The sequence below is a fragment of the Lactuca sativa genome, chromosome 4, assembly GCF_002870075.4.
Source record: "Lactuca sativa cultivar Salinas chromosome 4, Lsat_Salinas_v11, whole genome shotgun sequence".
Taxonomy (NCBI): Eukaryota; Viridiplantae; Streptophyta; class Magnoliopsida; order Asterales; family Asteraceae; genus Lactuca; species Lactuca sativa.
In genome coordinates this window covers 351,925,222-351,947,802 of record NC_056626.2, presented here as the reverse complement: position 1 = coordinate 351,947,802, position 22,581 = coordinate 351,925,222, and the positions used below count along the sequence as shown (strand labels likewise).

Sequence of the window (22,581 nt, the reverse complement as noted above, 5' to 3'; positions counted from 1 at the left end):
CTGAGGTTACGCGCAGTATTCTAGCTCAGACTCCTGTGATCTTTGGCACGGTCAAGGAGGGCATACTGGAGATCTTGGAGGAGAGGCTGGGAGCCTTCCGTACTGAGATGATGGCATTGAGGGGAGCGCGTACCTTGACATTTCAAGAGTTCAGAGCCTGCGGGGCACCAGACTATCATGGGGCTAGGGACCCCATTGCTAGCAGCAGATGGTTGGCTGATGTTGCCAACGCTTTTCGTGCAAGCAAGTGTCCCGAGGGGGACAAGGTTAGACTCGCCTCCTGTCTTCTGAAGGACAGAGCGAGGGATTGGTGGGAGGAGATTGGTCATGCTTTGGGGGATGATGTCGCGTTGGACGCGATGACTTGGAGTGATTTCTCGGCCAGGTTCAGGGCGGAGTTTTCGCCGATTATTGAGGTGCAGCAGCTGGCACGAGAGTTTCAGGATTTGACGCAGACTACTGAGACTGTGGCGGAGATCACCGCCAAGTTCAGGGAGAGGGCTCTTCTTGTACCGCAGTATGTAGCGGATGAGGAGATGAAGAAGGCTCGGTACCATGAGATGTTGAGGGACGACATCAGAGAGTTCGTGAGTAGGTCCAACTGTAAGACGCTGGAAGATATGATTTCTCGGGCTAGGGAAAGGGAAATTGATTTGGAGCAGATCCGGAAGAGGAAGCCGGATGAGGTTCAGGTATCAGCAGGTTCGGGCAAAAGGCCCAAGGGATCGGATTCGAGATCGAGGGATCATCAGGACCGCAGTCGGTGCGGAAAGTGTGGCAGGGTGCACGGGGGCGTGTGCAGGAGTGGTAGCGGTGGTGATTCTGGCTGCTTCAAGTGCGGTCGGACTGGTCATTTTAGCAGGGATTGTACTGTTACCGCCGCGCAGGGATCAGACATGATATGTTTTCATTGCAACCAGCGGGGCCACAAGAAGGCCCAGTGCCCCAGTTTGTCTTCAGCAGGACGGGTGATGGCACCCGCCCCTGCAACCTTGAGGATCGCTGATGGCCGTCAGGGCCGGGTAGAGGCACCTGCAGCAGGGAGCAGGGCTTTTCAGATGACGACCTTGGAGGCGCAAGCATCGCCGGACGTTGCAGGTATGCAATTTCCATTCTCAGTTCTTTTATTTTATGCATGATTTCATTGTTATGGTTCTGCATCATTATCGGTATAAGTGTTTTATTTTGATTGGTTGATTGTGATCGAGTTATATGCCATTTGCATACCTTGGATATTTGTATGGTAGTTAGGGGGGGGGGGTTGTGCTCTATTGAAGAAGGTTTCGAAGGATGCAGTAACTGTAGCATGCTTGGGAGGGATTTGGTTCGTTTCGTTAGTTCGGAGTGGTGCAGTGATTGTGATGGATTGGCTAAAGCCCTAGCTATGGCGGGCTTGGATTCCTCAGTGGATGGGTTATGGAATGGTAGCGAAGATCGGGATCTCCTTAAGTTTTGAGCAACAAGGGGTAAGCAGGATCGAAGTGGGGGAGAATTCTCCGGGTGTGCCCAGGGAGGAGCACACAGACTCAGAATGAGTGCGTGACCTCCGAGAGGGAAGAGAGAGGTAGTTCAGCGTTTGTTGGATTGAGGATTTCAGGGTTGGGAGTTTGAGAAACTCCATATCAGCTAGCGCGTGAGATGGAATGGTTGGTTATGATTGAGAATTCAGGTAGGGATCAGGATTGGGTAGTGGATGAGAATGTTAGGGAGTTGCCTGTATAGCTCTAGAGAGGTGAGACCTTGGGAGAGGCCGCTCCAGGATATAGTTGGGTGAGACCCGTAGGCGAGGCCCGTATGAGATTAGCGGTGCAGGTGAGACCTGGGAGCAGGGTTGCTCAGTAGTATGGTTGGGTGAGACCCGAGGGCGAGGCCCGTGAGTTTTTAGCAGCGCAGGTGGGACCTGGTGAGGATCTTAGTGTCAAGTTAGGGGATCGGGGATCCCGAGTTTGTAGTGCCTGGATAGCAGGACTGATTGAGCAGTTATAGATGGTCGAGGTATCCTCGGTAGTCGCTGAGAGCGACCAGGGATGGTATTGGGTTTAGCTACCGGTGGGAGCCGGTAATCCAGTCATTGATAGGTTGGTAGGGACCAGAGCGGTCCCGGTTTATCAGGAAGTCAGTTGGGAAATAATTGAATTGCCAGTCGGTGGCGGTGCGAGTATGCAGCGTATGGTGGGCTTCAGTTAGTTGAGTCGAGGGGTGCTCGACACCAAGTGTTGGCAGGAAGGAGTGTCAGTGAGTGCTGACGGTGGTGACCCGTTCTGGGAATAGCAGGGAGGTGATGGAGTTAGTGAAGGATAGGACCTTCACAGTGTCAAAGGAAAAGTCAGTTATGAGGCCTTGCCTTGGGAATGCAAGTGAGTTGCGCAAGGAAAGAAGTGGAGAACCCCTGTAGGTTCAGTGCAGTATTCGGTGGAAGACCAGCGCAGGTAGGCGGCTGGTGTTGGGTATTGGAGGCAGATCGCAGGTGATGGGCCATGGTAAACTTCGAGGACGAAGTTTAGTTTAAGTGGGGGAGAGTTGTAACACCCAGGATTTTGAAAGCCAAGAAAGTAAAGGAAAACCCTAAATTTAAGAGGGACTCGACGAGTCAAGGAAGGACTCGGCGAGTCGGAGCGGGATCCGGGTCGACAAGGAAGTGACCAACTCGACGAGTCGGCCAAGGTGACTCGGCGAGTCTGGTCTGTGCGAGGAAAACCCTAATTCTGGGAGTTGTACCCTATTTAAAGGGTGTTATGTCCCTCCCTCAGCCCCCATATCACTCCAGAGGACCTGTAAACCCTATTATACGTGTGAGCTTCCATTATTGAGAGAAATAGCTTTGGAGGAAGGATACTTTGGAGAGGAAACTTGAAGATCAAGAAGGTTGCTTCAAGGGAGAGGTGTGTGCTCGAGATCTACTTCAGTATTGTGTTCATCTTGGAGGTATTAAGCTGCCATTTTCCCTTCTTTGCATCTAGATCTATTTTTGTCATGAGATTTGGGGGTTTTATGGTTGTTTGAGGCCCAAATCGGGTTAGGGGCTTAGATATGTTGTTGCCACTTCAGATCTATGGTTGGGTGAGTCCATTATGTCATAAAGCATCAGGAGATGAGTAGTTGGTGAAGCCCTTGTGTCCTTTAACCAAATCCTAATATGTTTTGAGCCTAGATCTCTTTGGTTATACGTAAAGTTTGCAACTTTACGTAGGGATGGAGTTTTGGAAGTATGGATCTATGGATTGGAGTCCCTGCATGACTCAAAAACCCTCTGCATGTTGAGAGATCTGAATGGACTCGGCGAGTCCTTTGAGTGGACTCGGCGAGTACCATGAAGACGAGGAGGAACTCGACGAGTGGGATGAACAGCTCGTCGAGTCGGATGATGATGGGCATGAACTCGGCGAGTTGGATGAACAACTCGTCGAGTTGGATGAAGTTTGTCGTGTGCTCGGCGAGTCTGTTCTTAGACTCGGCGAGTCAGGTCGAGTGGTCCCAAACCCTTCGAGTTAAGTCTCGAGTCAGCGAGTCGAGCCAGGACTCAGTGAGTTGGTCAGGACAGGAGTCGGGAATCAGTAGACTCGGCGAGTCAGGGGCTGACTCGGCGAGTAGAGTCGCGAGTGGAAGGACTCTGGAATTATGAACTCGGCGAGTCAGTAGGGTGACTCGACGAGTAGGGTTGACCTGGAAGGTTGACTTTGACCAGGACGTTGACTTTGACCAGAGTTGACTTGGTTGACCTTTGAAGGTCAGTTAGACTAAGTGTTATGTTGATATTGGTAGCTCGGGGAGCTAGCGGAGCAGCAGTTCGGAGTCAGTGGTCAGGTAGCGGTCAAAGGGGTTAGCAGCGGCAGTTCGGCAATATCAGGTGAGTTTCCCTTTGTATGAATGGGTCTACGGCCACAATGCCGACCCATGTAGTTATGAGTAGAAGACCCGGGGGTTAGCCCTAGGCACAGTATGCTAGTATGATATTTGGACGAGGTCCGATGACAGAGGGCGGGTGCCCAAGGAGCGGTTTATGTGATAGTTTTTACTTGTTGTCTGTGTGATACTTGTATGTGCCTGGTAGGGAGGTGAGAGAGGGCGAGGTCCCGTATCTCACCGATAGCAGAGTGTGGATGGTGTTCCACATCTCGGTAGCAGCAGAGCAGGGGCGAGGCCCAAGTTAGGAAAGGAGTGAGGGTGGGCTGGGCCCGAACCTCACTATCAGCAGGAGTATGGACGAGGTTCCATGACTCATCAGTAGCAGAACTCGGGCGGGGCCCAGAGTTAGGCGAGGCCTTAGAGCAAGAGTTGTTAGTATATGTTTAGTTTATGTAATGTTATGAGATATGTTTATGTGCTATTATATGTTTGAGGGCGAGGCCTAAGTGAAACAGATCTGTATCCGAGCGGGGCTCGAAGCCAGGCGGGGCCTGGAGCGGCGGGGGCCGTTGTAGCGGGCGAGGCCCGCAGTAGAGGGCGAGGCCCAGGATAGCGGGCGTGGCCCAGTATGTGCAGTATGTGGTTTTGCATGGTATGTGGTAAGGTGGGGAACTCACTAAGCTTCGTGCTTACGGTTTTCAGTTTTGTTTTCAGGTACTTCCGGTAGCGGAGGGAGGAGCTCGGGGTGATCGCATGACACACACCATAGATTGGTCAACCTGGGAATGTTCACTCTGATAATGATATTATGTTTTGAATTTCATACTCGAAAGTTATGTTTAACTTATGATATGTTTTTATAAATCTAGTTTTAGTGATGTTTTAAAAGAAATTTTTAGTCGTGATTTTTGGGTCGTTACAGACCCTTGCCGCACTTTCCGCAAGTGCGGCCCTTCGGACCTCCCGTCCTCGAATCGGCGGACTTAGTCCGCTTGGCTGCCGGCTGAGACTGAGCCGGCCGCCGGTCCACTCGCTGAGACTCGGCCTCCTCCCTGGCCTGGGTCTCCAACTCGATCTCGCGCTTCCTGGAATTCGCCTGAAGCTCCGCAAAGGTATGATAGGTGGAGTTTGACACAAACTCCCGGATATCCCTCCTCAGAACACCCAAGTACCGGCTCATCCGGGCCTGCTCTGTGGACACCAGCTCGGGGCAGAACATTGCCCTCTCATGAAACTTCCGCATGATCACCGCGATCGAATCAGTACCCTGCTTGAGGGTCAAGAACTCCTAAACCAATCGTTCCCTCTCCACCGGGGGAACGTACTCGTCTCTGAACATAGAGGTAAACCTCTCCCATGTCACTGCTGAAATCTCTGCCAAAGTGAAGTTCGCCGTCACGAACTTCCACCAATCCTTTGCTCCCAGACGGAGCTGGTTCAAAGCGAACCGTACCCTCAGGTGCTCCGGACAAGAACAAGTGTAGAAGCACCCCTCAATATCAGCGACCCACCTCATCGCAGCAATCGGATCCTGCGTCCCATCAAACTCAGGTGGCTTCGTGTTGCTGAACTCCCGAAACAGCAACGAGTCACCCCCCCTGTGGCCTGGCAGCGGCCACAGCTGCGGTAGCTGCAGCGGCTGCAGCCTCAGTTAATGCGGCGTATCGCTCATCAAAAGTCTCCATCAAGGTGGTCTTAATAGACCCAAACATCTCCGGAATCTCAGCCCGGATCGCTGCAGCCACCTCCTCATGAATCATCTGACGAATCTCCTCGTCACTCACATCGCTCGTACTCGGTCTGTGGCGTGGTCCAACCATGATGTCTCTGAAATACAACATAAAACTATCAGAGACTCCATTGAGTATAATCGCACTCGATAACGCAACCCTACTCAATCTCCGATATCTAGGGATTCTTACTTGGGCTTCCCCTGACCCGGTGTCTTCGGTAGTACGGGCCCAATACTACCGACCACACCGCATCAGCATTCATCCCAAGTCTTCCTCCCCAAACCCCGGATAGTGAGTACTCTACTTGTTATGCACTATCTACCCGCACGCTATCAAAGCATCTCATATCGGCAAATCCTCCCTAGACTAAGGCATCACAAATCAGGCCACTCTAGTCCTATCATGAATACCTAGTCTTCTAGCATGCATAACAATTCATATCATATCTTATCTCTTAACATAACATTGTAAGGTATTTTGGGGATCTTTACCGTTCGGGCGCTGACTGATCGTACACACTGCTTCATTCTTGCTTACCACAAAATCATTTATAAAAGTTTATGACTTTATTTAAAAAGTTTTCCTCAAATCCTCGGTTTGAGTTCAGTTACGCCCGAAGGTGCACCCGAATCCCTCAAACCAAGGCTCTGATACCAAATTGTAACAACGTAAATTTTCAAACAAATTTTTCATTTCAAAATAAAGTATTTTCATTCAAAACAAGGCATAAACATTCCAAGTGTCATGTCAGAATACAAATCATATGAATCCCAAGATCAAAAAACATCTATCAGTGTGTACAGATCACGTTGGCGCCTTCCCACGGTCCTCGCTAGTACCTGAAACACATACACAACAACTATAAGCATAAATGCTTAGTGAGTTCCCCAAAATACAACTTACGCACATACGCCATTCCAGGCCCTGACCTTCCGGTCCATGTGTATCAGGGGACTTCCGTCCCTGCTGGGTAAACCTTCCGGTCCTACCCACGCCAACCTTACGGTCCACATTACACGCCTTCCGGCCCATAACATAATGCCTTCCGGCCCACATAACATACATAACACGTATAACAATTAACTTATCACCTATAGCACACATATCACATATCATAACTGACCTTCCGGTCACACAGTCAAACCCTTCCGGGTACAGTACAGTGAGAAGACTCACCTCGCGAATATCGAAAACTAGCAAGTCCCGAAGTCTCTTGTGCTCGATCCGCCGAGCTACAATCTCCCTATAACATCATACATCTTTTGTCAATACTTTTATCTTCTAAGTTTGACTATCCCTAAGAAATCAAACATAGGTCACTCTGGTCAACGGCCAACGGTCAACTTGACCGGACTCGGCGAGTGCGCAAGGGCAACTCGGCGAGTCTAGACGTATTCGCCATCTCCCTAGGATTCCCTTCTTACTTGTCGAGTGCTTCCCCTGACTCGACGAGTTACATCTGGGAGAGTCGTGGGGCCACCCCGACTCAACTCGCCGAGTCTCAAGAACAACTCGGCGAGTCCCAACTTGACTCAGACCACCTGTCGACCCTCTCTCACTCGTCCTGACTTACTGAGTCAACCCGTGACTCGACTAGATCACTCACTGGCCGATCTAAGGCAATCTTCAAGCTACTCGCCGAGTCTGCTCTTCGGACTCGGCGAGTCCATGCCATGCAATTACTCAAACTCGTTTCTAAGGTCAGATCTGTTCCATCAATTCATAGATCTAGCCTTACAAGACTGATTCACCACGTAAAGTCCCTATCTCGGTGTCCAAAACAGACCCCATGGCTTATAATGAACATTTTGATATAAAGCATAAGGGTTCCAACCCAAAACTTCCATTGATTCCCAAAAAGCTTGGGCAAAGGGACACTCTGGACCTTTAGGGGTCCAGATCTATGGTCTAAATCTATTAGGGGTCCAAGGGAGCACAAGATCTAGCCACAAATGGGTTCAATAAACCCTAAATCAATGAAAACACCAACATAGAAAAGAATAGCTCGAAATATTACCCCAATAGAGATGCTCTGGACTCTAAATCCTCAGAAGATGGCTCCTCTTGCTTACCCCTTGGCTGATTTCCTCTTTCCTTGCAAAATGACGCCTCCAAGATCAATAATAGCCTCCTTCTATGCTCCAAACGCTCACACTCGATTAGGGTTTCAGTTAAGGGACTGGTGAGCACAAATGACGGCCATAAGGCCCTTTAAATAGGTCCCAAACCCGAGAAATTAGGGTTTCATAAAACAGCGCAGACTCGCCGAGTCCATATCCTGGACTCGCCGAGTCCAAACAAATCCCGCGTCCAAAATCGCGACCCTACTCGGCGAGTCTGAGCTCCAACTCGCCGAGTCCCCTCTCAAAACACAAAATAATCAAATCAATAAAGATACCTGGAATTCCGGGCTATTACAGGTCGCTGAAGCACATCGATGCGAGTTTGCTGAGGGTGTCCGCCCTTCTATTCTCACTTTGTTGTATTTACTTAATGGTGAAGCTCTTTAACGGTTTTACTAGCCTCTGGACAATTCTCAAGTATTTCTCCATTCATTTATCCCTTGTTTTAAATGCTCAGTTAACTTGGTTGGCTGCTAGTCTTGAATCTATTAGGGTTGTTATTTTATCTATTCCCATTTTCCTTGCTAGCCGCAGGCCGACTAGCAGTACTTCGTACTCAGCCTCGTTGTTGGAGGTGTGAAAGTCAAAGCGAAGTGTGTAGGTAACTTCTTCTCCATCTAGGCTAGTTAGGATTGGATCCTTCTCCATATTAATACTACCACCCTTGCACCACCTCGGCAAACAACCCCTTCTTCTGTGTTCACATAACAAACATTACCATCAATTTGTTGCTTTTTACCACCACAAACCACCCTTGTTCGTCCATTTCAGCCACCATAAAACACCTTCGAGACCTTCATCCTACACCAAAAATCACCACCACAACAACCTTCAATCATAACAAACAAACCACTTTTACAACATCATTTACCCTCGTCTTACCATCAGATCATCATGACCATCATTAAAACACCATCGTCCACCATAATCACCACCAAACCACCAACTAACACTACATCTGCCAAGGAAAATCAGAAAAAAGAGACAAACAAATAGTTTGTTTGCTGGTTAAGGCGTTGACTTATTCAAGCAAAGGTCTCGAGATCAATTCACATTTCTTACATATTCTTTGTAACCACTTGGGTTGTGGTGACTTGGTAAGGCATGTGGAAGATATGGTGGATAACCTATTGACCCATGTTCAAATCCTGGCACTACTCAGCCCTTGTGGCCATGGAGGTTCGCCTGCAGTGACTCCAGGGCATGAGGCAAAGTCTCATGTTTGCAGCGGGGGATTAGTCGGTGCGCGTAAGCTGGCCCGGAAACCCTCGTTAGGGAAGTTCTCTTTCCAAAAAAAAAATCAGAAAAAAGAGATTGACCAACATCCCAACATCAATCACATCCACCCTTCATCAAATTTTGGAGGTGGCGTCGTACGATAGTAATAGGAGAGTCATGTATGAATTAACCATTGCTTGAAGGGAAGAAGGGAAAACAACGACAGAGTTGGAGATGAAGGACAAAGAAACATCACCATTGTTGTTGTCTTTGCCTTGGAGTTGTGAGGTAGTAGGATTCCACCATTAATGTCGGATTCCCAAAAACGTGAGATTGTCACCATTGATTTAACATACTAGCATATCATCCTCGGCTTCCATCTTAGGTGCATGGATTATAACTTCATGAAGGCCCAGGAAGACAATGATGAAGAGACAGAGAAATGAAATTAAGGCATGGATTACAACTTCATAAAAGAGATGAGAGTGAGAATTATAACGATTTGTGGGATTTAGGATGGGGTTGAAATAATGTTTTTTTTTTCTTTTTTTTTTTTTTTTTATAAATTAAAGTTAGTTTAAGATAATATAAAAGAAAAATTAAAAAAGGTATTAAAGTTTTTTTGTATAGTGAAAGATAAACCACGATAAAAATTGAAGTAATAAAGACTTCTATGGGACCAAGAAAAAAAAATTAGATACTAAAGTTAATATTCTAACATACGACATGAAGCATTTATGAAAATATATCATAAATAATTTATATATTTCTTATATGTATAAACATTAATTCAAACCTATTCGAGCTTTTACTCACCGGTATTTTAGCTTTATGATTTTATCTTACACACAACGCCTATATATACAAGAAACAACTATTCACCTTTATGAGTCGTTATTCTTGTTTGTAATTAAAAAAAAAAAAGTGCCACACAAAAGTTATATGTAGTTATGCACACCTTTATGTGTCGTTATTCTCGATTGAAAAAATAAATAAAATGATATACCGCCCAAATTACTAATCAAAATTCAAAAAATAAAAACTTAAGAAAATGGCAAAATGGTACCTTAGGCAGGTGTAAGGAGCATTTAAGGCTCATCACATGCAACGTCATGAATGCGCCTAAGCAGCAGTATATGGCTTATCAATTCCCCCCAAAACACCCCAACAATCAAAACCAATTAAAACCTTTTTTATTTTTATTTTTTGTAACTGTCTATATATTCTCTCTACAAACACGTACGGAGGATTTACAACGATGGAATCCACGGTGGCTGATTTGGAGGGCTGGCCAAATCTCAAGGTGGTGGAAACCATCTACGAGGAAGATTCCGGCGACTCCTCCTCCTCCTCCTCCACCACCACCCCTTCTCCCTCCTCTCCTCCACCTACCTCCTCCCCTTCCACCACCTCTCTCCGTTCCCGAGTTAAACTTTGGTAAGTCATCCTCCATCTTATACTTTTTCTTTTCTACTTCATAATTCAAAATCACTAATTAATGTTTTTTCTTTTCATTGTTATTTATTCTTATGCTTTAGGTCCTTCAATAATGGAGTTGAAACCAATGTGATTGTACATGTTCAAGGGTCAACTTTTCACTTACACAAGGTAAATAAATAGGGAGTGATTTATAATTTTATATGCAACAATATTTTAGTGATATATTTTATTTATGTTCTAAATAGTTGCATTATACAACTTATGTTTTAAAGGATTTCACTCTATAACTATATAAAACATAACAATTGTTATGTATGATTAGAAATATTATGTACAAATCTTGGCCTAAATAAATACTATATGTACTCATATCAATTGTTTGTTTCAAATGTTATATAACAATATATTTTTATGTACTTATATCAATTGTTTATTTCAAAATTTCAATTAATTATGTTAGTATGAAAAAGAACCAATAAACTTACTCTGAAAAGATAACGTATGGATTACACATTGAGATCACACTCTTTTTGCCATTCTTATATAAGGTATTTAATACCTTTAATTAATAAACAACTAATACATTCTTTTACATTTATTAGCCTGATATAAAATATCAATACTCATTTATATATACCAGACTAAATTCATAAAATAATTATTTATGCTTTGATGCTAATAATATATTTGATATTTAATTATTTTTCATGACATGTTTTGGAGTATAAGAATGTAATAAATTTTGTAACATTAACATTTAATGCAATAATGATCTCATTTATGAATAATTATTTGTAATTTTTATGTTACACATAGGATCCTCTGACGCAATGCAGTAGATATCTGAAACGGCAATTAACGGAGTCCTCAGAAGTGTCTCTTTCGCCGGCGTTAAAGATAACGCCTCACACATTTACTCTCGTCGTCGACTACTGCTACGGTGGCAACCTCTTCCTTACGCCGTTCAACCTCGCTTCTCTTTTACTCGCCTCCGATTTGCTCGAAATGACTGATGGTGCAGACAACGTTGAGAATCTCCGGCGGAAGACGGAGGCGTACTTTCACCGGACAGTGGCCGGTGATCGTGATTACGCGACGGTGGTGTTAAAGTCATGCATTGAACTTTTGCCGGAGGTAGAGACGAGAACAGGGCTTTTAAGCAAGTGTATAGAGGCTTTGAGGATAAATCGAGAAGTCGGCGACGGTGATGTTTTTAATTGGTTTGATGGCGTTCAGGAGTTGTCCGGTGAAGAGTTCCGGTTAGTCGTCGGGGCTTTGCACCAGAAGGTCGCCGGTAGTCATGATCTTCTTTATAGAATCATCGACTTCTATTTCAAGGTGATATTATCTATCAATGGACATAGTCAAATAGATTTCATCTTTCGATCTCTGTAACAATTTTGAATTCAGGAAGAAGGCGGGAAGATGACGGAGGAAGAAGGAAGCAAGATCTGTAATTACATCGACTGTTCAAATCTATCTTCTCAAATCCTGATGCACGCAGTTCAAAACCCTAGAATGCCATTAAGATTCGTGGTTCAAGCTATGTTTATCGAGCAACTAAACACTCGTCGTTCCGTTTTCTCCGCCGCCAAAACTCTCAAAAACCAAAACCACCCTATAAAACAACCGGCCGCCGGCGCCACCACCGTCACCCTCGGCGCCATACTCCAACGCGACGCCGCGCGACGCCAAGTTGCGCACCTGAAAGCCACCATGGACTACACGAGCACCCGTATTCAAAGCTTGGAAGAAGAGCTGAATGGGATGAGGAAGATCCTGAACAAATCGGATACGGGTCAAATTACGGATCGGGTTAAATCCGAGAGTTTCCGGTTTAGCTCCGAGACTGAGAGGAGGGTAGAGAGAGGGCAAAGAGGGTCGGTTTCTTCGGGTAGTTTTCGGGCCGTGGATATGGAAAATGGGTCGGATCATTCGAGTGATCAAGGGAGTCCCAGGCGTTTCGGGAAGCGTGTAATGAATGGGTTAAAGAGTGCATTCCGGAAATCGGGTTTGGGTCGGACTCGGAATGAAATTAAAAAGGATAATTAGTGGTTAAATGTATTTTTGGCAACCGTAGACTTAACTGTCAGTTTTACCTTATATTTAATTTAATAATGAGTTATCGGCTAAAATAATATACTAAGAGATTTTATATTGCTACACAATTATAATTCTTTGAACTTTAAGAAATACTCCCTCCGTCCCAATATTATTGTTTACAGACAAAAAACATACAGATTAAGAAAACATTAATTACCACTAACTTTATACAATAAAATAACAATTTTGTCCTTACTTTGCATTTAATGTTCCATTAAATGCTTAGTTGGTTAAGTAATAATGAGGCGGTATTTTGGTAAAAATGCTATTTATTTTTAGAAATGAACTATTATTTTGGGACAAACCAAAAAGGAAAGATGGACTATAATATTGGGACGGAGAGAGTAACTAACAACCCCACAAATTTATATTTATGAGCTTGCAAATATACTAAAACAATAAAAAAATGTTGTCAAGTAGTATGAGTGTGGTTGGTTTGTTATTGAGTAACTAACAACCATCTTGCTAATGTAATATTATTGTTCTATGGTAGGTGTCTTATTTACCAATAAACAAGTTACTTACATTCATAAACTTTTTAATTTAATATATGATAGTTTTTTTATAGAATGAACTGTAACATAACATTACATAAAAGATCATGTTTTAAAAAAAAATTATCTTATTTGTAACGAAGTTAAAAGATCAAAAGTCCAAATTATATCGTGATAAATGGTAAAATGGATATGTTGATTTAGTTATGATTGTTAACCTCGGACTTTGGTTATCCTCTTTTATAACGTTTTGGGTCAAAATAACATATATGTTTATATGTGCGATGCATATATTCACACATAACATACCTTACGTGTCATCTATCATGTTCATATGATTTTGTGGCTTTGTCATATAAATTGCTTCTGTTAAACTAGACTCACTAACAAATACCTTGTTCCCATAATCTAACATGCTCAACATTATTTCTCTAATTACACACGCTCATACACAACAATACATACTACCACCAGTATATATATAATGTACAAACACTCCGTATACCCGTAAAAAAAAATAAAAAAAAATAAAAAATCATTTCTTCGCACTCAATTTATACGGAAGTCTCCATCTCTTATGCCAATAAATGGAAACCCGTGGCCACAACGGGAACCCAAACGAATAATCAAGCGGTCTGTCAACCGGTCCACCAACCAACAAAGGCAGCCACACGTATCTTGAATCCCTCAAATCCGCCGGATTCCATCTATCCGCCATAAACACAAAAACACCCGGAAACCCGGGTAACGGAAACACAAACGTACTTTGCGCAAAAAAAGTCGTAAGTCGAAAGACCTTATTACCCCCGACACACGGGTTCCCCATAGTCTCCCACGGCCCCATAATATTCTCAGCAGCGTGGGCCAGCGCCTCATTTGGAGCCCAGCCCGTACAACCCGAAGTGACCATGTAATAGGTACCTTCATGTTTGAAAAGGGCTGGCGCTTCGCGGTGCTGGCCCACCAGCACCCGTCTGACAACGGGTGTCACATCGAGGTAGTCCTGTGTGAGGGGCCCGATGTGCAACTCGGAGTTGTCGTCAGAAGAATATATTAAATAGGCGGTGTTGTCATCGTCTTTGAAGATTGTCATGTCGCGGGAATCGGAATCGTGCGGTCGGGTGGATTTGATGTAGGTGAAGGGGCCGGTGGGGGAATCGGAAACGGCGATTCCGACTGCGGCTTTGGTGTAGTTGGTGTCGTCGATGTGCATCCACATTATGTATTTGTTTGTGTTTTGGTTGTAGATTACTTTTGGGCGTTCTAAAACATTGGAAATGTGGAGATCGTGAGTTTCGTCGGTTTGTTCTGCGGGTAAAACGATTCCCTCGTTTTTCCATTTCCAGAGATCTTTCGAAGAATAGCAACCTACTCCTATGATGTCAACCTACAATCAAAATTGAACTTGAGTTGTTAGAATATTAGTATATTTATAACTTAAGTAATTATTAGATAATAATAGATTGATATGCTCATAAACGAAAACTTGGAATCAAATTGATGGGAATGGAACTATGAACTACAACATCAAAGTAGGTCATGTTTGCATAAGGTTTGTTTCTTTTCTAAACGGAAGAAACCGTCTAAATGAGACCATGAGACCAAACGACAATTTTACGCAAACAAATTTCTTAATATTCGTCAATTTCAACAATATTTATCAATTTTAACATTACAGAAATTGAGAGGAAAAAGGCGAAAGGCAAATAGGTAAAGGGGTAGAGTCTTAATACATTAAGCTAGGTTTTCCGGCTTAACCCCTTATGCATAAAAATAAACCGTCTGAACGAGACTAAGGTGTTGTTTGTTTTTTCGAAACGAAAATGTCTGAAGTCTGTGAACCACCTCTGCAACCCTCTGTAGCAGAAGAGGTGGACCAAACAGCTGCAACATTTAATAAAAAGTCTGTTTGTTTTTTTAACATCTGCAGACTGCTGCAGTAAGTTAAAGTAAGGTGTGAAGATGTTTGAAGCAGTTGGTCTACTGCTGCGCCACGTAGCACACACGCATCAGTTTTTAAGTCAAAAGTTTTCTGAAAAATAACCAACTGCGAAGGGCCAAGTGCTGCGTGTGTGCTGTGCCGCGCAACAATAAGTGGTTTTTTAGAAAAAACAACCAACACCTAAATGACAATTTTACCCTTACACATAGATAACATTTCAGCTTGTGTAAATCTCTCTAAATCTTTAATCTCACCTCAAAAAGACAAATAGATAAAAAAAATCGACAAATTTTACAATACTAACCCGGGCTGCAGCCTTTTTGTGAGCATGATAAGTGGGCCCATCTTTATATTCACCATACCAATAGTACATTGATGATCTATCATCATACAGAATCCCACCTCCATGAGCTTGAATAGGATTCCCATCAGTATCCAACCAAATCCTTCCAGGATGATAATAAAAACTCTCATTTCCACCATCTTTCATCGGATCAATGGCTGTTTTTACACCAGGAAAGAATAAGTATCTAAGTTGAGAAGATTCATCAAGAAACTCCTCAATCAATGTGGTTGGCCTTTTAGGTTTTCGTTTTATAGCACGTGGTGATCTTTTCCTTGGTGGTGGGATTTTAATGGTGTCATCTTCAACTTCTATGAGTTCACGATATAATGGATGATAATTTGATTGCATTTGTGGAACTCCAGTTTGACTTTGTTGACTTTGATTCAAGAAGTAGAAGTGGAACATAATTAGGCATCCTATGAGGCTGCATACCACGATTGATAACTTGCTATATCTGCTTCCTGCATAGCAATGTAAAGTGGTTGGTTTCCTGTATTTGTTCCTCATCCTCATTTTGTTCTCCATTTAACCTTCAAAATAATGCTTCAGTTAAGAAAACGCAACCTAACACAAGATTTTTCTTGTTTGGGATGATGGATTGTTGTAAGATCAAGGAAAGATTTGGTTTTTTTCCCTCTTTTGGTAATAGATTGTAGAGAAAAACTATGATTCAAAAGGTGGAATCTTGACAAAGTAAAAACCCTAATCATAAATTTGGGAACCCAAGTCGAACAGCTTGGAATTGAAGCGAAATTCAGTTTGAAATCGTATAATCTTGAATCTACGCTCCCAAACTTTCTTAATTATCACATACTAAGCTTTACATTTGATTCATAGCTAGAACTAAGGAAGAAGCACGAATCGAACTACCAAATTAGGAACTATATCAAAGTTAAACCACTACCGAACAACCAAAAACCTAATTCGGTATAAATCAAGTCGAACAAATCGTAAAAAGTTAAAAACCAAAGACAATCGATAACATAAGAGATAAAAGTAGATGAATTTTGTTCCATACTTGAAGAATGTTTACCTGGAATCATTAATAACAATAAGTTAGTCAATATCTACCATGTAGATGAAGCAATCTGAGCTCAATCGTGGAAATACTCTTCTGAAACTTGAAAGTTGGTTTGTTAAGACCAAACTTTGGATCTGGAGGTGATGTTAATCGGTGGTGATTGTGACTTGAGACCAAAATTTGCTGAATCTGTTTCTCTCTCTCTCTCTATGGTTGTCTTCGAACATATGTTTGTGTGAATGATGAATCTTTGCTTTTATGTGTGCTGTAGAAGATGATAAATTCAACGACTAGTTGGCTCTGTTGAATTATTACGTATAATATTACTCGCATCAGCAACACCGCTCCATTTCTACGCCAGGTGGACCTGTTTTACATCAGTAAATTACCATAATTCTATAAACAAAAACAAAAACTAACATAATATTTCTTTTTCCAATAATAATAATAATTTTGATTTAGGAGTGTTTCGACATGTTTGAGGTTATCGTGATTTTAAATTTTGATGATTAATTTGGGTTAATAATGGGCATTGTTTATATAACTTTATAGAATAAATAAGCTTATGATTATATGTATATTTTCTTATTAAACTAGCAATATACTAGATAAAAAGTAATTTATAATGAAGAAATACCTATGATTAGGTATTGCAACCAACTTAAATAGTTTTAATTTATGCAACGAAAATAGGTTTTGTAACCAACCAATTTAGATAGTTTTTAACTTATGCAACTTATGAGCTATTGAAAAAAAAAATCAATTTTGTAGATAATGTGCTATTTCATTGGTTTTTAAGTTCTTAACTTTTGAATATCTATAACTCAAATTGAGGAGAATACTACTACATCAAAACATAATCCTTGGCATGAGTGAATATGAGTCGGGTAACCCCAAACAAAATAACATCGGTTTTCAAATGTCCAAATTAAATCAAACTTAAACCTAAACCGATCGGTTCGTATATTTTCAATTTTTTTTTTAAAAAGTATTATTATATAGAGAATGAGAAAGTACAATGTTTTTTTATAACAGATGATCTGTGACTCCTCAAAGTTAAAAGTTAAAAACAAATGAGTTACTTTATATTTTTTATAACAGATGATCTGTGACTCCTCAAAGTTAAAAGTTAAAAACAAATGAGTTACTTTATATAGAAGATGAAATTGGTTGAGGTTTCATATAGGCATAGTCGTGGGATGCATTGTCTCTAGCAAAATACAAAATATATGTCAAATACAAGATTCCCACCTTATACCATAAGGTTCAAATGTCCAACACCTTAACCACTTGGTCTAACATGTTACTTCATACAAAATTATGCATAAATTTTTTATATAAGATATACATAAAATATATTTTATAACACTTTATATAAATTGATTTGGTTTTGTTTTTTTCAATTTTTTCCATTCCAAATGCTGAAACTTACGGTTTTTGAAAAAAAAAATAGAAACCAAACCTTCGGTTTTATTTTTCGATTTTGTTAAAAACAAATAAACCTAAATTTTCCAACATTAACATTTCTTATATCAATTGAGGATTAAGAAACCAAAGGTTTTCAAGTTACTTACAACTCAAATCTCACTACAAAACCTTAATCTACTCTATGAATGAATCACTCATCGTAATCTACTTTAAGAATGAAAAACAAACTGATAAAACGTACAAAGAACTAAAACTGTGAAACCCTAACTTTTGTTGGTGTGAACGAGAGAGGGAGAACTAAAAGTTGGGAAAATATATGTACTAATTACGAAACCAACTCCTTCTTTTAATTTATACCCCGGGTCATGGATATGAACTAGGTCTTGGTTATTATCCATGGATCAGATTTGCGTGTTATACCTGAAGTTTCAAATAGAGCTCTGCAGTCCACAACATTCCAAATCCAAACCAACCAGAAATAACCCTTTTTTCCAATTTTATTTCATTTATGAAAGAATGAAGGTATTGTACCATTGACACAAAATATCCAAATTCAATAAATAATAAATATGAGATTGAATAATGAAAATAATTATTATTTTCAACTCGATTTATAGTTTGGTTTTTCGTTCACCCATAATCTTTGGTTCTTATTGAGACTAGCAGAATTCACACATATAAATGTTGGAATTGATGAATAAATAATTTATAGATCAAAATAAGCAATACAAAAAACAATCGGTATTTTACATATTACGATTTCTCAATGTTTATATATTAATAACTTAGTTATCACCGTACAACGAGTGAGAAGGAAAACAGACAACAAGCTGCGTCGCTAAAAATTTTTGTATGATAAAACCAATTCTTTTGAGCACTACATCCATAACTCTAGGAGATATAACATTACTATGTATAATTCATTGTACTCTATTAAGAAGTTTCACTGCATCCAGCGCGAGGAAACCAAACGTATCTAATGTAAATTGTATGAACACGTATTGATTTTTCATGCACAATTTTTCATGTTTTTTAACCTTGAAAGTAGCAGCTTTTAAAGCAGTATGTCTCGTCATGAAACCCTCAGCCCTCAAAAACACGAGAGGAGATACCCCCGGTCCACACATACATGCTTCCTTCCAATCTATCCAAAAATCAAAACGTCAGCCGGTCATATTTATTATACTACTATGGATCCAAATAAAACAATTAGATCAACAATTCACAACCATGTCATATTTCTTATATTATCCTCAATGTCTGAAGACTAGTTATATGGAGTATATAACTTAGATTTGATCTACACAATACATGAACAAATAGTTGTTAGACTTCCAACGAATCCACACCAATTTGCTTCTTCATCCTTGGAGAGAGAAAGATAGAGAGAGAGAGAGGCACCTATACATATTGTGTGAGAGGCTATCAGGGTTTTTTGTTCAGTTTTCATGTTTTCTTTTTACTTGATAGATAAGCTTTCTCAAAATCTTACTTCCCAAACTAATAAAAGCCGACAAACCTATTTTAACCAATTCCTACTTAATAACGCTTTAATAAATTAAATACTAAGTATGATCAATAGATAACAAATAATATTTACTTTTATTTATTCAAATTAGTAGAAAAAAATTTATAATCTAAAAATTATTTATTGATCTCATTTATGCTCTTAAGCGTCTATTAGATTCACATACAAGCAATATCATTATTTTTCTTTATTCATTGCACATTAATTCCAACAACATATTTGAGCAAGCCACACTAGTACCTACCTGTAAAGACAATGGTAATTATCTAATACCACGCCATTGTCCCTTAGCTTACGGAGAACCTTATCTCCATAAATAATCCATTAACTTCTAAATGATTATTAAAGGATTTATTTGATTTATTTTGATTCTTATCCTATCAGATAAACTATCTGGTTTATCCTTTTGTTTAGCTAGTTTGTTAGTTTTCTTCTATTTAATAAACGCATTGTAAACCTGCGATCATAATAAGAAAATACAGAGTTGGCTTTCATCAGTTTCCTTATGGTATCAGAGCGGGTTATCCACACCGGATAGCAAAATCGCTCAGCAGCCATGACATGAGAAAAAGGCGATGCAAGCAAGACACCAGAAGGGGAGACCATTGATGCCAATTCGCCACTCTACATTCACCCATCTGATTATCCAAAGCAGATGCAAGTGAATGACATGCTGAATGATAACAATTACAACGAGTGGAAGCATGAGATGACCAACTTTCTCCTTGCAAAAAACAAGATTGGACTAATCGACGGCACCATCAAGAAACCAGAGAAGGAATCGCCAACACACATGGCTTGGGTTCGAGCCGATGCCATGGTCAAGGGTTGGCTAACGACTGCAATGGAAAAGGAGATTCGCACCAGCGTAAGATATGCCAATACCTCTTCTGAAATCTGGAAGGACCTAGGGGAGCGATTTGAAAAGGAAGGAGCACCGAGGGCTTATGAGTTAAAACAATTACTCAACGCAACACGACAGGGAGGTATGTCAGTTTCCAATTACTATACGAAGCTAAGGTCTCTTTGGGATGAAATTCAAGTTGTCCTACCCTTGCCACAGTGTGTGTGTGATGGGTGCGAGTGTGCCATTGGGAAACAATTGAATGAAGTAAAGGAGAAAGAGAGGACTTATGAATTCCTCATGGGACTTGATGACGAGTTTTCTGTCATTCGAACTCAGGTCTTAGCCATGAAACCAACACCGTCGCTTGCAGCCACTTACCACTTAGTGGCAGAAGATGAACAACAGAGAGCGATCACAGGTGGAACAAAGAGACCGGGGTCAGAAGCTTCAACTTTTCAGGCCAACTATGGTGAGACAAAAGTTCAACGACAATCACAATGGAAACAAAATACACAGGCAATCAACAAGGCGGCTCCAAAACCAACAAAAACCGAGAATGAAAAGAAAGAAAAATGCAGTTTTTGTCAAAGAGAAGGTCATGTGAAGGAAGGGTGTTTCAAGCTGATAGGATACCCTGAGTGGTGGCGTGGTAATCGAGACAAAGGAGTGCCAAAAGCCGCCTGCGTTAAAGCAATATCTAGCCCAATTCTGGGGTTGACAAATGAACAATATTAACTCTTTGTCAAGAACTTCAAGGAAAGCGGAAGCATAACTAAAACCGAATCTCAACCAAGAGCTAACATGGCAGGTAGGATTGATACGTATGATGGTTGGTGGTGGACACAGGGGCCACCGAACACATGACTCATAGGAGTGATTTCCTTAATAACAAAACCCAAAGCCCAAAGGGAACGCCTGTTATCATTCCAAATGGAGACAAAGTTCCTGTTTTGGGTGAAGGTGACCATATACTTCCAGGAGGAATCAAAATCAAAGGAGTTTTATTTGTGCCAAATTTTAATTGTAATTTACTTTCTGTTGGGAAGCTAGCTGATGAACTTAATTGTGCTGTAACTTTCTTCCTGGGTTTCTTTGTCATGCAGGAATTGGGGACGAAGCGCTTGATTGGAGGGGGTAATCGCATAGAAGGATTGTATCACATGGGGGTAGTGAAGACTAATAAAGCACTCTTGACCACCTTCGAGACATGGCACAAAAGACTCGGGCACCCTTCACCGAAGAAAGTTTCACGCTTAGATTTTATTCCATCTTGTAAGAATGATTTAAATTGTGATGCTTGTTTTAAGGCTAAACACACTAGACTACCGTTTCCTATTAGTGAAATTAAAACAAATGCTTGTTTTGACTTAGTGCATTGTGACGTATGGGGGAGATATAGAACTCCTTCAACGAATAAGTCCTTTTATTTTTTGACTGTCGTAGACGATTTTAGTAGAGCAGTTTGGACTTTCTTGCTAAAACACAAAAGTGAAGTAAGCACATGTCTTATAGAATTTTACAAAATGATCAAACCCCAATTTGGAAAACACATAAAACGGATACGATGTGACAATGGAGGTGAATTTGTGTCCAATGTCATGCATGATTTTTATGCAAAGAAAGGCATTCTTTTAGAAACTTCCTGTCCATATACCCCACAACAAAACGGGGTGGTTGAGCGCAAACACCGACATTTACTAGAAACAACTAGGGCTCTTCGCTTCCAAGCTAATCTTCCTAAAACCTTTTGGGGAGAATGCGTGTTGACTGCGACATATGTCATAAATCGAATGCCCTCGAAGGTGTTACAAGGAGCTTCATCGAATGAAGTTCTTTTTGGAAGAAAGCCTTCCGATGAACACCTGCGAGTTTTTGGCTGCCTAACCTACCATCGCAGTACTGAGACAGGGGGAGATAAGTTTGAACCACGTGGAAGGCCGGGGATCTTTGTTGGCTATCCGAGGGGTACAAAGGGGTATAATATTTTTGATCTGGAAAGCAAAAGGATCATAGTCTCTAGGGATGTACGATTTGTTGAAAATCAGTTTCCTATGAATGCAACAAAGGAACATGACAACTTGAAACCATATGACATTTTTCAGCAAGATGTAACGCCCCGTTCCTGGTACGTAATTTTTTTGATTAAATGTTCTTTTTGGAAGAGCTACTCGGCGAGTTGTAGCCCTAACTCGCCGAGTAGGTGTCGAGATGGATGCGGGCTTTAAGTGATCTACTCGGCGAGTCCACGCCTGGACTCGGCGAGTAGGCCAATCAGGAGGAGACCCTAATCCTTAGGGTTTGCACCCTATTTAAACGTCCTTATAGCCCCATCTCAGCCTCCATCACCCTCAGAGCATTCCTTATCGAAACCCTAGCCTCCATTGGTAAGTTTGAGTGATTGTTGCCTTGTGAAGGGACTTTTGGGGGACTTTGGAGCAAGTGGAAGAAGGGAGAGGTTGGAGAGGTCAAGGAAGGGGACTTAGATCCAGAACACATTCATTTGTGGTCACCC

The 22,581-nt window shown here is 41.5% G+C and overlaps 3 protein-coding genes across 4 annotated transcripts; 2 read left to right on the top strand and 1 right to left on the bottom strand.

Annotated features, from left to right (window-relative positions):
* The first annotated feature begins 10,078 nt into the window (after positions 1 to 10,078).
* On the top strand, positions 10,079 to 12,498 carry LOC111906417 (BTB/POZ domain-containing protein At3g49900). Its single transcript, XM_023902176.3, has 4 exons — positions 10,079 to 10,357; positions 10,459 to 10,528; positions 11,177 to 11,698; positions 11,771 to 12,498. Exons 1-4 carry the CDS (start codon positions 10,179 to 10,181, stop codon positions 12,410 to 12,412), a joined length of 1,413 nt encoding a protein of 470 aa, XP_023757944.1. The 5' UTR covers positions 10,079 to 10,178; the 3' UTR covers positions 12,413 to 12,498.
* Positions 12,499 to 13,286: 788 nt separating this feature from the next.
* On the bottom strand, positions 13,287 to 16,550 carry LOC111906418 (uncharacterized). 2 transcript variants are annotated; one of them, XM_023902177.3, is made up of 3 exons: positions 16,279 to 16,550; positions 15,204 to 15,775; positions 13,287 to 14,344 (listed from the first exon to the last, which is right to left on the bottom strand). In XM_023902177.3, exons 2-3 carry the CDS (start codon positions 15,768 to 15,770, stop codon positions 13,493 to 13,495), a joined length of 1,419 nt encoding a protein of 472 aa, XP_023757945.1. In that variant the 5' UTR covers positions 15,771 to 15,775; positions 16,279 to 16,550; the 3' UTR covers positions 13,287 to 13,492. The 2 variants fall into 2 exon arrangements, with proteins under 2 accessions (XP_023757945.1, XP_023757946.1); XM_023902178.3 differs by having other exon boundaries at positions 15,204 to 15,706.
* A 3,327-nt stretch (positions 16,551 to 19,877) lies between these two features.
* On the top strand, positions 19,878 to 20,804 carry LOC111906436 (uncharacterized). Its single transcript, XM_023902204.2, has one exon. It carries the CDS (start codon positions 19,878 to 19,880, stop codon positions 20,802 to 20,804), a length of 927 nt encoding a protein of 308 aa, XP_023757972.2.
* The last annotated feature ends 1,777 nt before the right edge of the window (positions 20,805 to 22,581 follow it).

Excerpts from the sequence above, each read along its gene's own strand:
- LOC111906418 (XM_023902177.3), bottom strand. The coding sequence starts at position 15,770 with ATGGAGAACAAAATGAGGATGAGGAACAAATACAGGAAACCAACCACT. Across the intron at positions 14,345-15,203 it reads ACAAAAAGGCTGCAGCCCGG|GTTGACATCATAGGAGTAGG; the intron begins GTTAGTATTGTA and ends TTTTGATTGTAG.
- LOC111906436 (XM_023902204.2), top strand. The coding sequence starts at position 19,878 with ATGCAAGTGAATGACATGCTGAATGATAACAATTACAACGAGTGGAAG.
- LOC111906417 (XM_023902176.3), top strand. The coding sequence starts at position 10,179 with ATGGAATCCACGGTGGCTGATTTGGAGGGCTGGCCAAATCTCAAGGTG. Across the intron at positions 10,358-10,458 it reads CGTTCCCGAGTTAAACTTTG|GTCCTTCAATAATGGAGTTG; the intron begins GTAAGTCATCCT and ends CTTATGCTTTAG. Across the intron at positions 10,529-11,176 it reads CAACTTTTCACTTACACAAG|GATCCTCTGACGCAATGCAG; the intron begins GTAAATAAATAG and ends TGTTACACATAG.